Source organism: Lissotriton helveticus, chromosome 2_1 (assembly GCF_964261635.1).
Source record: "Lissotriton helveticus chromosome 2_1, aLisHel1.1, whole genome shotgun sequence".
NCBI lineage: Eukaryota > Metazoa > Chordata > Amphibia > Caudata > Salamandridae > Lissotriton > Lissotriton helveticus.
The window spans coordinates 118,763,791-118,781,087 of record NC_136059.1 but is presented as its reverse complement, the minus strand read 5'-3'; the positions used below and the strand labels follow the sequence as shown (position 1 = coordinate 118,781,087).

Here is a 17,297-nt window from a genome sequence, read left to right as displayed (position 1 = left end):
TTATTTAGTTAAATGAACCAGTATTTATTCTGCTATATAAAAGTGATATTTATTTGTGATATTTATTCCTGATATTTATTCTATTTATCTTGCTATTTATTCCTGAAGATCTATTTACAGTATTTGTCAGCAACTGAATCCCAGAGGTTTGTGACTAAAGAAATGCGAATGTGCTTTCCCAACTGAACCCTATTTACAACAGAGAACTTTTACATAAAGGAATCGTATTTTTCTACAGCAGTGGTGTGGTGTCCTTCTTTTTGGTGTGACTGCGCAGGGAGTTATTATTGGGTCTGAGCCGGCTTAACACTAAAGCCTTCACTTGCCTTGTCACTTGAGCCAAGCTACCCCCCTTTGTGCTGGGCTTGCCCATCGCAGGTCCAACAGGAAGGAAGCAATTCTTTTAATTATTTTATTCCCTCACACACCCTAGTGGTGTCATGCTTCATCATCGGGACACCCTGACGCCTAGAAGTCAGGGTGGGCTCGACCATTTTTCAGGGAGCGCTTATTAATTTCTACAGTACACCATCGATATCAACGAAGACTAATATTTAGCTCCAGATGGGACCCTTAATCTTATACTCCTTTATAGTCTCTTCACTACCTCCAGTTGTCCTGTTGGAATACTATCTTCCAATTCATGACTAGCTGAAATTGCTATGCTAACCCACAAATATTTACTGAGCTGTAGGACCTTCGAAGCAAGAAAACCTCTGTTAAAAAGTTTACCACCACTACAGCAGGTGCCGATATTGGATCCAGACTCCATGAAACACACCAACAAACCCATCTTTTCCTAGCCAAACTTTATGCCTTTGAGGTTCCTGGTGTCCAGGACTCTTTAATGAGTTTTGAAGCCTCCAACGATTATCCTGACACCTGCCATGCTCTACTGAAATTAACCAAGCCATCAGTTGCAGTTGACCCTAAATTAGTTACTCCACATGGAATTCATAATACTATTTCATAGCTTTATGTTTTTTGATCTGAAGAAGGTGGCTTGAAATTATAAAAGTGCCACTGAAACGCGTCGACACACCATAACCTCACATTGGGTTACATGCAAGGATCATATTGGTTGTCCAATAGAGGATATGATTTATGGACACCTATGAAATAGTATTATGAATTCCATGTGGAGTAACTAATTTAGGATGCTTGTATGAGTATGCACTGTTGTTTGTTGTCTCTCTATTTTACACATTTTGCTTTTTTATTGTCTGGAAAATTGTATGGTCATGTATTGTGCACACCGTGGAATTGACCACAAGATATTTAAAAAAAAAAAAAAGTTTTAGTCATATCTAATTTTAATAAAACATACTTGTCCTTTTTTAATATTAGCCGTCTTTGAGTATTGTATCATACAACTGACTAACAGGGTCCTGGATGTTTCCTTTTTTCTTTGTGATTGGTGATGCTATAGGTTTCTGGATGAATGTTCATGGTGAATAGAGTTTGAATGTTCTATATGGTAAATATTTTTTAACATAGTACAGTGGAATTATTCCAAAGAGAAATCTGCCCTTTCTTCCTAGCTTCTCATGAGCTCCAATCCACGTCCAGGAATCGACCCTGCATTCTCCCAGCCCCTCTGAAAACCTTTCTATTTTACTTCTCGACCTTTTGAATGGACCATCTCTTTAACAAATTCCTCTCCAAAAACGAGACCATTGGCCTCTTGGCCCGATTCTTTGCATGCCAGCTCGGCCAATTTAGGGTCTATTTTCATCAGCAGACTTTTCCGTCGCTCTGCAAACATAGCTGCATTCGAATTACCTTCGAGGCACACTGCTCTCGGGACCCATTGTCTCAACTCTAGAACATCTACAGCTGTTTTGTGCAGGTATGCCTCCTCGCATAAGTCAAAATCCTTTTGTCAATGGTCCAAAGACATCGAGCAGTCGATCTTGGCACCCCTTTAAGCCTTTATCTAGACCACGACTGGGGTAACTTCCAAACTTAAAAAGGCTATCATTTTGGCATCCATCTCTGGGGTATAAGCCGCCTTGTTAACTAAAACAAGCATTGACAATGCAACGGTCTCGCCTAAGCAAAAGTTAGAGCTATTGGCATTGTAAATGACACAAATGTTATTTATGTGTTGGTTTTGAAAACAGATAAATAAATGGCATTGTCATTTACAATGCCAATAGCTTAATCTCTTGCAAATGCGAGACCTATTGCATTTGCACCCACACACACACACACACACACACACACACAGAGACACACACACACACAGAGACACACACACACAGAGACACAGTCACAGAGCCACACACTCACACAGAGCCACACACTCACACAGAGCCACACACTCACACAGAGCCACACACACGCACAGCTATACACACACGCACAGCTATACACACACGCACAGCTATACACACACGCACAGCTATACACACACGCACAGCTATACACACACACACCGAGCCACACACACAGCCACACAGAGCCACACACACACACAGAGCCACACACACACACAGAGCCACACACACACACAGAGCCACACACACACAGAGCCACACACACACACAGAGCCACACACACACACAGAGCCACACACACACACAGAGCCACACACACACACAGAGCCACATACACACACACAGAGCCACATACACACACACAGAGCCACATACACACACACAGAGCCACATACACACACACAGAGCCACATACACACACACAGAGCCACATACACACACACAGAGCCACATACACACACACAGAGCCACATACACACACACAGAGCCACACACACACAGAGCCACATACACACACACAGAGCCACATACACACACACAGAGCCACATACACACACACAGAGCCACACACACGCACAGAGCCACACACGCGCACAGAGCCACACACGCGCACAGAGCCACACACGCGCACAGAGCCACACACGCGCACAGAGCCACACACGCGCACAGAGCCACACACGCGCACAGAGCCACACACGCGCACAGAGCCACACACGCGCACAGAGCCGCACACGCGCACAGAGCCGCACACGCGCACAGAGCCGCACACGCGCACAGAGCCGCACACGCGCACAGAGCCACACACGCGCACAGAGCCACACACGCGCACAGAGCCACACACGCGCACAGAGCCACACACGCGCACAGAGCCACACACGCGCACAGAGCCACACGCGCGCACAGAGCCACACGCGCGCACAGAGCCACACGCGCGCACAGAGCCACACGCGCGCACAGAGCCACACGCGCGCACAGAGCCACACGCGCGCACAGAGCCACACGCGCGCACACACACACACACACACACACACACACACACACACACACACACACACACACACACACACACACACACACACACACACACACACACACACAGAGCCACATACACACACACGGACTGTATGTTGGGCCGGCTCATGCTTAGCTCTCTGAGCTAAGTCAAACTAACTCTGCTCTGACACGCCTCTTTCCGCGAATTCTCTGGCTTCTCCGCCTCTATGTATGATTTTCAGGTTACCTGGACAAAGGATGCCGTTAACTTGTCAGATTTGTAAACCGCTCATCTTACATTTGGCACACAGATGCTTTTCCAACTTCACCTTCCAGTTGAAATCCGCTTGCACTGAAGAATATTTAAGCAAAGTGCAGATTAAAGTGTCCCTGTTACCAAAATGAAAACAGCAACTAGGTTCTGCTCGGAAGCAAGGAACCGGTGCTATTAAATGTCCCCACGCCCAATATCAAGGCTGCGTAATCCTAAATCAGCCTCATGCCTCTTAAATCCAATGCCAGACACTCCCTACCTCTTTACTCACTCTTACTGGCTCCTGCTTTCTCCCTTGTTGACCTTTTTCCGTCTACTTCTACTTCTCGTAAGCAGGTGTTGGTGCCCCATCGGCACAAGTTAAGCAGTGCCTACTTCCAATGTCTATGCTAGAAGGTGGCCTCTCCGGGCTCAAGAGGTTGTTGTGACTGAGCCCCCTCACACATCTGGGCACGGGTGTTTTGCTCCGGCTCCGCCTCTTGTATCTACACCCCTAATTCAAATCCAGGCTTAATGCTTCTTCTCGAATCGCAAAATAGAAGCAGTTGGTACTTTTTCTAGGAGAAAAGTGGCAACCCTAGATCTCAATTACAGAAAAAAGCCTCCTTACTAATGAGCTACTATTGTATGCTTCGCAAACACCATCCCCTGGGCTGTACGCTCTTGATATTTCCGATTTAATGTGGTGGTCAAAAGTCATGAGCCAAACCAACACTAGAAGCAGTGACAGATCTCACCTTCACAGCTACTTCAGGAGCCGCGTCCACGCTGAGGAGAGCTCGGGATTACATTGATTAACAATAAAACCTGTTCTTCAGTGCTTAGAAATGAAGTGCGCTATACAAAACAAGCATTATTATGCACAGAGCTTATCTTCAGCACATAAATCAAGAAAACGAACGAATATTGTTGGTGTTCATCAGTACGTCATCTCACCTCTTCCCAGCCTGCACCTCTGCACAATAGCTAGGCAGCTATGTACACCTTCTTGCGAGGGATTCCGAGGAGATGGCAGGGGGGTCCCTGCAAGAAGCGCCAGGTGGCGTTGGCGAAGCCCACGCAGGCAGAGACTGGCCGGGCCGAGCCTACGAAGTGCCAAGAAATAAACCCTCAGACCACTGAGCTGTATACCAGCTTTAAAACCAGACCCTTTCTCCAATGATTAAAGTAGAGTTACTAATGTCTCATCAGTATGTAGTAGCTACATTGAACTATCTTGCTGTGCAAACATTAAAAACCAGAGAAATTCGCAATACAGTTGGAAAAAAATAAGTAGCTGTCACAAAATTCCTCATAGGTATGCCACGGACGCATCGACTCAACTTTTACGCACTAGCTGAAAATTATAGAATTTATCTGTAAAACTGTCTAAAGTACATGATATGTCATAAAAATAGGAGCGGCTTGTTTTTATTTTTTTATAAGAAGCAGTTAAGAAATGCACAATCTTATGGCTTAGTAAATTATGTCTCAAGATGAAATCCTGGCATGGCCGACTCAGCCGTTCATCTTTCCGAAGGTGTACAATAGATTACGATTACATTGATTAACAATAAAACCTGTTTTTCAGTGCTTAGAAATGAAGTGGACTATACAAAACAAGCATTATTATGCACAGAGCTTATCTTCAGCACATAAATCAAGAAAAGGAACGAATATTGATGGTGTTCATCAGTACGTCATCTCACCTCTTCCCAGCCTGCACCTCGGCACAATAGCTAGGCAGCTATGTACACCTTCTTGTGAGGGATCCCCAGGAGATGGCAGGTGGGTACCAGCAAGAAGCGCCAGGTGGCGGTGTCGAAGCCCACGCAGGCAGAGACTGGCCGGGCCGGGCCTACGAAGTGCCAAGTTACTCGGCTACCCTTATGACTTAACAGAGGCTGGGTCACTGAGTCGGTGTCTTACGTGTGTATGGTAATGAGGGGCCACCACTGCTCACTACAAACGGCAGCAGAAGACCCCACAGAAAAGAATAGAAGGTTGCACGAGACAGTATGAAAAGTTCATACTCGACAATTTTTATTATCTGCCATATTATTCCTCGGAAATTCGAATAAACAGACACTTCATGCTGCCCTGTCTGCTTTAGGCATTCCAGTAGCCTCTTGCCTTGATGAATAGGTTTGCCGCGTTTGGAAGACATTTTGAGTAAAGGCCAAGCTATACTGAATAAAAGGAATCCTCTACATCGAGCGAGCAGTGGCTTTTTTTGTTTGGACTCTGACAAACGCGGTGGGTGCCCGGAGCAGATGCAGGGCCGGCCTTTCTTTGTGGAGCTGGTGGCTGCTGTCTACGTCTGCGGGACGGGCTGGGGACCATAAAGTCAGCCAAATAAGGGTGGACACTTTGTGTCACTCATTTTTTTTTTCTCTGCCTTACTTCCCGGGATCTCGGCTGCACAGAGCGGTTCATCTTCTGTGAAAGTCAATCTGTTCACTGGGACCGGGGAGATGAGGCCGGCGATCAACCCCCTGACCCCCCTCACCCTCCCGCCTGTCAACAAAAAGCTCTGCACCGGATGCACACGGCAAGTTCCGCGGAACCGGGAGAAGCTCGGCAAACACGCGCGCCCGGCACCGCTGCGGGCAGCGAGTCTGACACACGGACCAGGGAGAGGTCTGTAAATTCCATAGTCATGGGGCCGGAGACCAACCAACCACGCACGTGAATAAACACGCGCACAGAGCCCGCGTGGCACCAGCTGCACACAGTGAGTGATGATGATCCACCATGCGCAAAACATAATAAATAAAATGAGCGTGGTTCCCCTAGTGGGCGCCGTGCTCATTAAAGTAATAAATTAACAAGTGCATTCAACAGTCACTATTTTCACTTCTTTCTGATCACGAGTCAGAGCTTCTAAAACAAGCGCTCGCATCTACTCGGCCTTTTGTCTCGAAGCCCCATCCTTTTCAGATTGACTTCCCCGACTTCCTGCTGGGGTAAAAGGTTCCTTATCTTCTTTATGGGGACATCTGGACCCATAAAGAAGATAAAAAACCTTTTACGCCAGCAGTAAGTCGGGGAAGTCAATCTGAGAAGGACGGAGCTTCGAAAGAAAGAAGAACGTCACTAGGACCTCTTCTCCAATGGCTGGCCACCGTTTAGGAGGCCAACCAATGGAGAAGAGGGGCTGGGCTTAACCCTCCTAGTGAAGTTCACTAAGAGACACAAAATCTTGCGAGCTCGACTGCGCATGTGCGCAGTACGCCACGCAAGACCTAAAAAGGTATTTGGTATTAAGAGCAGAGTCTGGTTCTCGCCTCCTTAGGCACTTCCCGCCTAAGGAGGTGAGAAGATGCCTATGGATGTGCTACATGCTTAGCAGGAACCCACTGAGGGGAGACCCCTAGGGGTTCTTTCACTTGATCTGTCTCATCCTTCTGTCCTTTCTCCTTTTTAAATCTTTTTCTCTCCGACGACTCCTCTTCTGATTCATCCAGATCGGATGAGCAAGAAATCACGATACCCCCAATACTGGAGAACTGATCATAGAAAATCCATCTGTGTTCCTTTGTGGCCTTTATAGCCTTCCCTTCCAACTCTTTCACAGTTGCCCTTCTCTTGCCTTTCTGATTAAAGGCCCCTTTATTCTTATTCATTTTCTCTTTACGAACATGTTTCCGCTTTTGGGCCACCTTGTAGCCACTTCCACTCAGCACACTGCCGCCTGCTACCTCTTCCATCGACCAAAATTGTTCTTAACTATTCTTATCCAAGAGTCTTCCTACAATTTTCCCCATGCAGTCATCTATCCCAGTTGTGAAGCCAAAGCAAAAACAGCCTTGTCGACACAGTCCTGAACCTTGTCTACAACATTTCTCTCTACTGTCTCTGAATCATCCATTATTCAACCTGTCCTTACTAAACAGAATAATCAAAATTCAAGATCGTACCTCCTACAAAAGGACGCTTGAGCAGCTTTCCAAATTAGTTATTCTATTTTCCCTAAAAACCTCCTCACAAGAGCTCTAAAATATAACTGTTCAGCAATGGACAACAAACACCAACTGTCTCCTCAGATGGATGAGGTCGGAGGTAAAAAAAAGATTAATTTTGACCCCAAAGATGGCTTCCAGAGAAGTAATTAAAAAACAGGGGGTGGTGATGGACAGAGTCTCTGAATTAAGCAGAATCTCTCACCCAGTCAAGAGATCAGGGCTAAATCCAACACCGTTTTTTAGCTCATTGCACCATCCCAGTTTCAGAACCTGGCTGTATGCAAATTAGTCTGTCCCTGGCCCAGTGCATCATGGGAACAGGGCAGACCAGACTACAAAAGCCAATTCTTTCACTGGGAAGGAAACAAGCTTCCAGGGACCGGTTTCTGGCATTACAGCCGTCTTCGGCCCGGCTTGCTTGAATCCTGATGGTGCAATGAGCAAGGGACTCACGTCTGAGTATACCCTTCCACGCTTGTGGTGGACAAAATAATTAAACAACAGGGGGTGGTGATGGACAGAGTCTCTGAATTAAGCAGAATCTCTCACCCAGTCAAGAGATCAGGGCTAAATCCAACACCGTTTTTTAGCTCATTGCACCATCCCAGTTTCAGAACCTGGCTGTATGCAAATTAGTCTGTCCCTGGCCCAGTGCATCATGGGAACAGGGCAGACCAGACTACAAAAGCCAATTCTTTCACTGGGAAGGAAACAAGCTTGCTTGCTTGAATCCTGATGGTGATTAATTATTTTGTCCACCACAAGCGTGGAAGGGTATACTCAGACGTGAGTCCCTTGCTCATTGCACCATCAGGATTCAAGCAAGCCGGGCCGAAGACGGCTGTAATGCCAGAAACCGGTCCCCGGAAGCTTGTTTCCTTCCCAGTGAAAGAATTGGCTTTTGTAGTCTGGTCTGCCCTGTTCCCATGATGCACTGGGCCAGGGACAGACTAATTTGCATACAGCCAGGTTCTGAAACTGGGATGGTGCAATGAGCTAAAAAACGGTGTTGGATCTAGCCCTGATCTCTTGACTGGGTGAGAGATTCTGCTTAATTCAGAAACTCTGTCCATCACCACCCCCTGTTGTTTAATTATTCCAGAGCAGTAAGGCAATTCAATTGCCTTAGCCCATTTCAAACTGGCTGGCACGTCACCTGACGCTAGTATGGCAATCCAGGAGTTCCAAAATACCTTGGAGCTTCTGGGAAGGAGTGAAAGAATGCCCATCCTGGATAAGCAGCAGCTGTCTGAAGCTCAACTCAGAGAAGACAGAAGTTCTCGTCCTCATGCACACCCCCTCCGCTTAGGACAAAACCTGGTGGCCCTCTGCAACCCGCCCAACCCCCCCCCCCCCCTCACCTCCACAGACCACGCCCGGTACCTCGGCATCATACTCTACTCCTCCCTCACCATGACCCACCAGATCAACTCAGTCGCCTCCACCTGCTTCAACATCCTTCGCAAGACCTTTGGATGGATCCGCCCCGAATCCAGAAGACCTTCACCCACGCACTCCTAACAAGCCGACTAGACTACAGAAACTCACTCTATGCCGGAATCAACAAATCTCTGCTACTCAAACTCCAGCACATCCAGAACACTGCGGCCAGACTCGTTCTCTGCATCCTACGGCATGAACACATCACCCAACACCTGCAAGACCTCCACTGTCTCCCTGTTGAGACGAGAGTAACTTTCCAGATACTCACCCACGCCTTCAAATCCCTCCAACACCAGACCCAAATACCTCAATGAAAGCGTGTCCTTCCAAGTGCCCAAGAGAAACCTCTGCTCCGCCGACTTTGCCGAAACCCTGCACAAACGCAGAACAAGAGCAGATGGAAGAGCCTTCTCCTACATAGCGGCAAAGACCTGGAACGACCTCCCAATCAACATCAGATGCCCCCCCCCCACTCTGAACACCTTCAGGAAGTGCCTCAAGACCTGGCTCTTCGGCTGAGTCAGAGCTTCACAATTCCCTGATTGAAAGTCATATCCACGTTTCCTCCTATCTCGATGACTGGCTAATCAAGAGTGCAAACAAGTAACATTTACTAGCAGACACCCAAGCTACCATCTCTGTTGTATGCTCAGCCTAGTGTTCACACTTGTTGGAACCAGAGGTCTCTGGTTGGCACAGGTATGCACTTGTGACAAGCAGGGACCCTCAGCTCCACGTCAGGGCAAGGGAACTACTCCTTCGAATAACCCCTGCTCACCCTCTAGGTAGTGTGGCGCGAGCAGACAAGGCCAATCCTCAGGGCGATAGTAAGTTAAGCATTTATGATCACACACAGTAAACCCACTGACCCACCACAAATGGACACCAGTCGTGTAGTTGTATCAAAAATACATATACTTTATATAAAAGATAGATTCAAGCAGGATTATCACAAGACCATGTAACGTTTAACGATTTGAGGCCACCAGATTATGATCGGCAAGATTTAGTCTTTGAATGTTTGTTGTTCAGCAAGGTACGATGATGACAGGGAAATAAGAACGTTGCGGACCCTGGATCCGATATGAACTCGGGACGGAGTTCACGTGTACCTTGCTTGTGGAAGTCCGAGGCGTTTCAGGCGCGGCTGGTGAGGGCGGACTCTGGACGAGGCCGACGGTTCTCCAGAGGATTTCTCCGGCTCAGGTGCCCCTCGAGGTGCGAGGTGGAGGAGCAGGACTGTGGAGGGTTGTGGCGATCCGGGGTCGATGCAGCTCACGGGGCGAGGCGCCGTTCAGGCCTGCGGGGCGTACTACTTCTTAGCACGCCAGGTCGTACTCGTGGATCTGTGAGGGCGTCGCGTTCTACGGCAGACGGGTGCAACACCAGGCTTCCGGTACCACGGTACGGGGAGGCCTTTCTTGAGGTGCGGCACGGGTCTTGGTATGCAGGAGGGCAAAGCGAGACAGTCGGGTACGTTACGACATACGGACCGTCCGAAGCTATGGAATGTGCTCGGTGCAGATTCCGGCGGGAGAAGATGAGAGGTGCACAACGCGCTCCGTTAGCGGCGAGGTGACAGGAGAGCAGGCGGCCCGGCACTGAAGCGGAGAGTGACTCAGGGATGAGCGGGCTCCCTACGGCGGGGCGGCCAGGCTCCGAGCTGTCACGACCTGGGAGGGGGCGAAGGCACCCGAGTCACAACTCCGGCGAGGGAATAAGAACTAAGGCGCAACAGCAGTCGGGCACAAGCAGATAGAACCCAATGCTCCTGGGGTTCCGTTCAGGGGGCAAGCTCTCGATCAAGCCCTTGGAGATCGTTTCAGGCACAAGTCCTTTCTGGTCCTTTCCTCTCCGTTCTCAGCAAGGCACCACTGCAGGCCAGTCTTACAGGATTCAGACCGGTTTCCGTCCTTCAGCTTCTCTTGGTCCTTCTAGTCAGGCAGAGGTTCGTCGTGGTCAAAACTGGATCTGATTTGTAAGGAGCGGAGCTCCTATATTTATACTGCGATTCTTTTGTCTTTGCAGTCCAGGGGGCCGGAGCCTAGTTCAACCCGGTTTTGGAGTACTCTGTTTACAGGAAGCTGCCGTCTTCTTTCAGAGTGCAGGGCAGAGACATCAGACGCTCCGCAGGAGGTGGAGCCAGCATTGTGGTGGTGGAGCACAACCCTACTCAGAGTCAAGGACTACTTCGCCCACCCACCCATCCTGGTGTAAGCACCCTATTCACCACCTGGGGGTTCCAACTGTCCCCGGGAATCTCCCAGCCCTGTCACTCACACAAACCCAGACTACAGATACACATCCTGGCAGAGGCGGGCTAAATAGTTAGGCGCGCAAAGGCTAGCTTTCTAAAAGTAGCATTTGCAAACCCAGGATATTAAAATAAACCTTACTAAAGGAAGTATTTTATTATTCTGAGTTCAGGCATACTAAACTCGACAAGCTACCGTGTTCCCTGAGTCTGCCGGGACTATAGCGTGTAATTGTTCCGACAGCTCATCTTGGCCTAAGAGAACCGGTAGCCCTTCCATAGTGAAGAACGAAAAGGGCGGTAATTCACTATGAGGACATGCCACACTCTAGGCTTGTCCTACCTTACGCTTCAATGCACCCTGCCCGTAGGCCTACCATAGGGGCGACTGATATGGAGGTTAGGGAAGGTTCAGGGACTGGCCAGTGTGGGCACTTGCGCAGTCAGCGTGACAGTGCGGGACTGTACGCGGGGTCTGCAATGGTGGACCCGAGTCACGTCTTACGAGGCCGCTTCTGTGGGTGGCGCAACCAGCGCTGCAGGCCCACTAGCAGCATTTGTATCTACAAGCCCAGGCACTCCTCATGCACTTTACTGGAGACTGACAGTAAACCAAATAAGCCAATCGTGGAAATCAATTACACATACACTTTACATTGGGAGCACTTGCACTGCGGCACGGATTGGCCGTGGCGCAGTGCCCTGAGCATCGAACACCAGCAAAACATCTGAGGCACGTCAGCAAAAAGTGGAAGGGAGACTCACGCCAAGGTGCCAGGTCTAACAAAAATATATTACATCAATTCCACCTGTAGCCCCTTCAGTTCCAGCCCTTCCTAGGGATGGTGCTAAACTCCATCATGGGCAAAGTCTACGCTAGCCCACATATGTTGCTAGCCCTCCACCACCTCTTACCTCTTTTCTAGCCAAATAGTCATCTCTCCGAACCTTTTTCTGACTGATGGGCATGATGGCTTCCTGTATCACCATTGTACCCTACACCCATCTCCACATTCGTCTGTTACAGCAGTGCCTCAGGACTAATGGTGACAAGTGGAAAGTCAGTGGGAAGATCCAGCGCCCATCGCTCTCTGCAATGGTGCAACAGTCTGCTGCAGGGCAGGCTCTACCTTTACCACATTCCTCAAGGTACCATCACCACACGCTCCTCTCATGCTGGCTGCGGGGTGGCACATCTGGAACATAGAACCATTCAAGCGGTGTGGGCTCCTCATTACCAGGGGATCTACATAAACTACTGTTACCTCTTTTCCAAATACCTCTCCTTAAAAGCCTTCCTACCCCTCATCTGATATTTCTAATCAGAACAGACAGTATGCCAGCCATGTGCTACCTGCAGAAACAGGGGCCGTGCGTTCTCTCCCCTTCTCCTTACTAGTACAAAAGGCATGGCAGTGGGCACTTCACCACTGCATTCACCTAATTGCGTAGTACCTTCCGGGGGTGGACCACAACCTGGTCAACCTTCTTAGCAGGACGCGTCCAATCCATGTCCTGGTGGTGGATTTACATCAAGTAGGAAATTCACCCACCTGGTCCTACTCCACTATTTTTAGGCTTGTGGCACACCACTCATAAACCTGTTTGACATCTCTGAAAAAGCTAAATGGCCAAACTTCCTATCCAGGTACTCACAGTCCGTGGGTAATGTACTATGGTTAAACTGGTTAGGGATCTTTGCTCATGTGATTCCACCTCTCCCTCTCCTTCCACTCATGGTTCGGATTATGCAGCAAACCTCTCAGAACCTCATCCTATAGTTTCCACTTGGGTCTGACAGCCCTGGTACTCTGCACTACTCGAAATGTCAATCAGCCCCCATGAGAGCCTACACACTAGGCTGGACCTTCTCACCACAGCTACGTCTCACCTAGATCCCAAACAGCCCAATCTAGCGATCTGGCACCTTAGGGCATAGAGTTTGGCTACCTGTCTCTTCCACAAGAATGCATGGACATCTTACGGGAGTTCCATAGGCCCACCACTCATGCTTGTTATGCATGAAGATGGAAGACATTTGTTCTGTAGTGCATTCCCAAACATCTGGACACCCAAGACCATCAGTCCATGACATTATCTACGGTCTGCTCCAGAGGCAGAAGTCAGGCCTCACTTATACTTTTATAAGGCGCTCTTTTGCAGCTACAGCAGCATGTATGTAAAACGGGGAGGATTCCTCTCTTTTCCACATACCATTCATGAGCAGCTATTCTCCTCAGTTCCACCTGCACCTGTCTGAAATCTTAATCTAGTCCTGACCAGATTCATGGGGCCCCCTTTTGAGCCCCTCCAATCTTTCCCCCTTCAGTAACTTTACTAAAATATTGCTTTCCTTGCTTGTGGCCATAACGTCTCTCCGATGTCTCAATGAGTTGCAACCCCTCACAATCCAAGAGCCTTACAAGTTCACAAAGTCAGGATAGTACTTAGAACTAACCCAAATTATGATAACAGGGTAAATAACATGTTCCTTACTTCAGGGAACAGAATGTCCTCAATCTGGGAAGTTTCATATATCTTGCTTTATGCGCTTCTCGTTTCCATGGCCTCCTGTATTTTCATTTCCCCAACGGAAGACTCCACATGAGACCACTTCAGCAATGTGTGGAAGTTCAGGGGTCTTAGTGGAAAAATAGTTGTGATGACAAATTTCACCTTTGATATCTGCAAAGCAGAACACTAGATGATATGAGACCTGCTTGAGTTACATCTCCTAGGAACTCTTAAATATCTATGGAGCCCACCCTAAACAAGCACTGATGCTTGGTGTCATGAGCACACTCAATGGTGAAGCATGCAACGTTATTTGGGTGAGTGCTCAGTGTCCTATTTATGCAAATATTTTGATCTAAGACAGCACAACCATTAGGATTAGGGATCCATCTGAGATGACTTGACGCCTCTCCCATTACTCACTTCGTCTTGGGTTTGTGATTTTTCTGTACTCTTGGTCTTTGGGATGTACGCAGAAACCTACCGGTGTCCATATCTGGCTTTGTAGTTTGCAGTGCCTCAGCAGTCTGTTTGCCAAAAACGTTGTCTTCATCAAAGTGGATGTCCATAACTTGCTTGCTCTTCAACCTAAAAGATGTGCTGTTAAGTTGGCTATATTTTCCACACAGCTGCAGCATTACCTATCTGATTAAAAGCAACATAAACTGAACCGATAGAGTAATCAATGAAGGTTGATAAGAATATCTACCCTTCTTTTAAATTAGTCTTGGCCTGTACTCTGTCCTCTTCAGAAACGTTTTCTAGATATGTCCTGCCAGAGTAGCCTGTTATACCTGACATTGATGGGAGGTTAATTGGTTACTTTGAGATTGGCAGCCGAGAAAGCACATAGGGCCATATGTATGAACAGATTTTCCCATTGACACAGAATAGGTAAAACCCTTTGATACATCTGGCCCTTAATCTTTTGCGGCCTTCCCAATGTAGTGCATAGAATTCTGTGAACAGTGCTTGTCTGTTGTCAAGCTACCTGAATATATCTTTGTTTGATTAATCAGGTATGCAGATGAAATATAGAGATCCTTATATTTCTTTTCGGGTTTTACTGTCTCAATTTATTCTTCAGTAAAAAAGTACAGAAGATGGTCCTACAGCACATCAACAAAACCAAGCTTGCTTCAGCTTTTCCCACTTCTTCCTGTAGCATCCAGCAATGGTCACCCTGCAAATCCTTGTCTCTTGCAGACTTCTCAAACATACCCAACTGCCTCACAGCCACTTATGAAAATGATGTATTATCCTTGTCCTTAATCAAAGCTCTCTGTGGGGGTAGTTACTTACCCCTTTTTCAGGGATTAGTTTGCGGAGTTTCACTATGCGGAACTCCGCGAAGTGACGAAAAACTCAGCAAAGTTCCACAAGTGGTGGAGTGCAGTGCGAACTGCCGTTCACGCTGATCTTCCTGCCGCTCTGGTAGAAATTCTACCCGAGCTGCATCTTACCATTCGAGAGAGAGGAAAAAACAGGTGCACTAAGCGAGCTGTTCAAAGCGCAGGAAACTCCGCAAACTCCTCTGACGGAGTGGAGTATATCGCCCAGGTCTACTATTTTTATCATTGACAATGCCTCTCTTAAAGCACCTTCCCAGAATCTCTCAAGACAGGATAGATTCTTCCACACCTAAAAAAAACCTATGGTAGACACTAATGATGTCACCAACTAGCGATCCATCACTCACCTATCGCTCATTGGCAAGAACATTGAAAATTCCGTCTATATTCTATTCCTAGATAAAATTGATATTTCTGGGCTCAACTTCCTTTGACACTGTCAACCATCCCACCCTCATAGATACCCTGGTGTCTTTAATCAAATTTACCAACAATGTATTTCATTAGTTCTCCTCCAGCCTTTCCATCAGTTTCCATTTTCTTCACATGAGCACCTCCAGGTTTAAAAAAATCACTAACATCTGTGGAGTCCATCATAGTGTCCCCGGTCATAGGATCTCAGACTCCACACTAGTGTCTCTTAAGGGCCTCCGTCACACCGCAGTACATCTCATCCCAGTCCTGAATAAATATAATCACTTAACCTCCATCCTGGTTCAGCTCCGTTGTCCCCACCATCTTCAAAACAAGTGAAATCATTAACAAAGCCATCATGATCTGCACCCCCGCTAATCTAGAAGACCAGATCCGCATAATTGATTGTGGTTCTCAATACACTCACAGGCTGGACACCATCCGACTACAGACTAAGAAGTGTAAAACATTTAAAAACAAGGCAGCAGGCCTTTTCCATCTGTGCACCCAGGATGCAGAACAACATCCCAATACATGAATAATTTAAAGAACACTATATCACTATGAATTAAAAGTCCAAAACCCTGCTACCTCTCCTTTGTAAGACCCTCCACTGCCTTTTGGCTATATTGGCACAATAGAATATCACATATATACATACATACATATATACTATATAATCACAGAGGCCAACATTGGGTTCTTCCTTTGCTTCTTAATCAAGAAGAGCTCTTCCTCTCATTAATGGTCAAGGTTTGGAATGGCTCAAATAGGTGTTCTAGATTTTCCTTCAACTAAAAAAAAAAGTATGGCTACTTGGTCAAGGGAGAAATAATCAACATTTTTAGGGTGGACTTTTGACCAAGTCATGAAAGCCTCTGATGTCATCTGGTGCTGAGACACTTGTAGGAATTCTTGCCTAACCTAGTCTGTCGCACTGTGTGACTTCCATTCAGGTGCTACAGGAGGCTATGTATTGTTTGTATGATGAGTTGGTTAATCGTCCTAGTGGCAGTCTTCCGCCTCACTTAGCCCATTACCCTTTTCCTCATCATAGTCACTTACGCCATTGTAATGCTGACTCATTGGAGGGACCAGAGGTTCTTGTAGCAGTGGAACTGAAGGCACAGCTAATGATGTTGTGTTCTAGAAGTACACAGTGACAATCGAGTTGAATGCTAAGATGGCTTATGCATGAAATATACAAAACAATCGCTGTGAGTACTCTAGAATGCATTTGTGGAGGCCAGATCAGCTCGGTTTCTTTCCACTTCTTTGACTAGATTTCAGGTCACACAAAGATTTAGACAGAGGACCATTAGTCTGTGACACTACTCTCTAGACATAGTCTATAGAGGATTTCCCGCTTGACGGAATAATTCATGAATATAAATCTATAAAAAATACAGGCAAGTTACTTTTTTCTTCGTTTCTGAACAAAGCATATTGTGGTCATTTTGGGCTCTTTCTCTTTCAAAACGTACTAAAGGGAAATTGAATTTGAAAAGTTTGGAGTGTCTTAAATTTGTGGCATTATAATGTTTCTGCAAGGAATGGATCTGCAGTTTTAAGTCATTTTTTATTTACCATTGGCCGAAAGCCTCAATATATGTGGATTCATTTTAATGGTTGTTTTTTCTTTTAGGAAGCCCAGCAGCACAGCTAATGGAGCAGATGGCCAGGCTGAACTCCCTGAATGAAGCCATTGAAAAACTTAAGGTAAATATGTTTGAAATTGCATTAACTCTTGGGTAACATGAGAAACGGAGTTCTACAGAAGAGCATCTGAATAAATTTACAGATGTGCCATGCTACACTTTAAGACTTTCA

The 17,297-nt window shown here is 47.0% G+C and overlaps 1 protein-coding gene across 9 annotated transcripts in view; it reads left to right on the top strand.

Moving 5' to 3' along the window:
- The window catches only part of DCTN1 (dynactin subunit 1), a 669,529-nt gene that overhangs the window by 596,089 nt on the left and 56,143 nt on the right, over positions 1 to 17,297 (top strand). For all 9 annotated transcript variants that reach the window (XM_078674588.1, XM_078674584.1, XM_078674585.1 and 6 more), the window contains one exon: positions 17,113 to 17,186. In XM_078674588.1, coding sequence (XP_078530714.1) covers positions 17,113 to 17,186 — 74 coding nt within the window. The remainder of the gene's footprint in view (positions 1 to 17,112; positions 17,187 to 17,297) is intronic.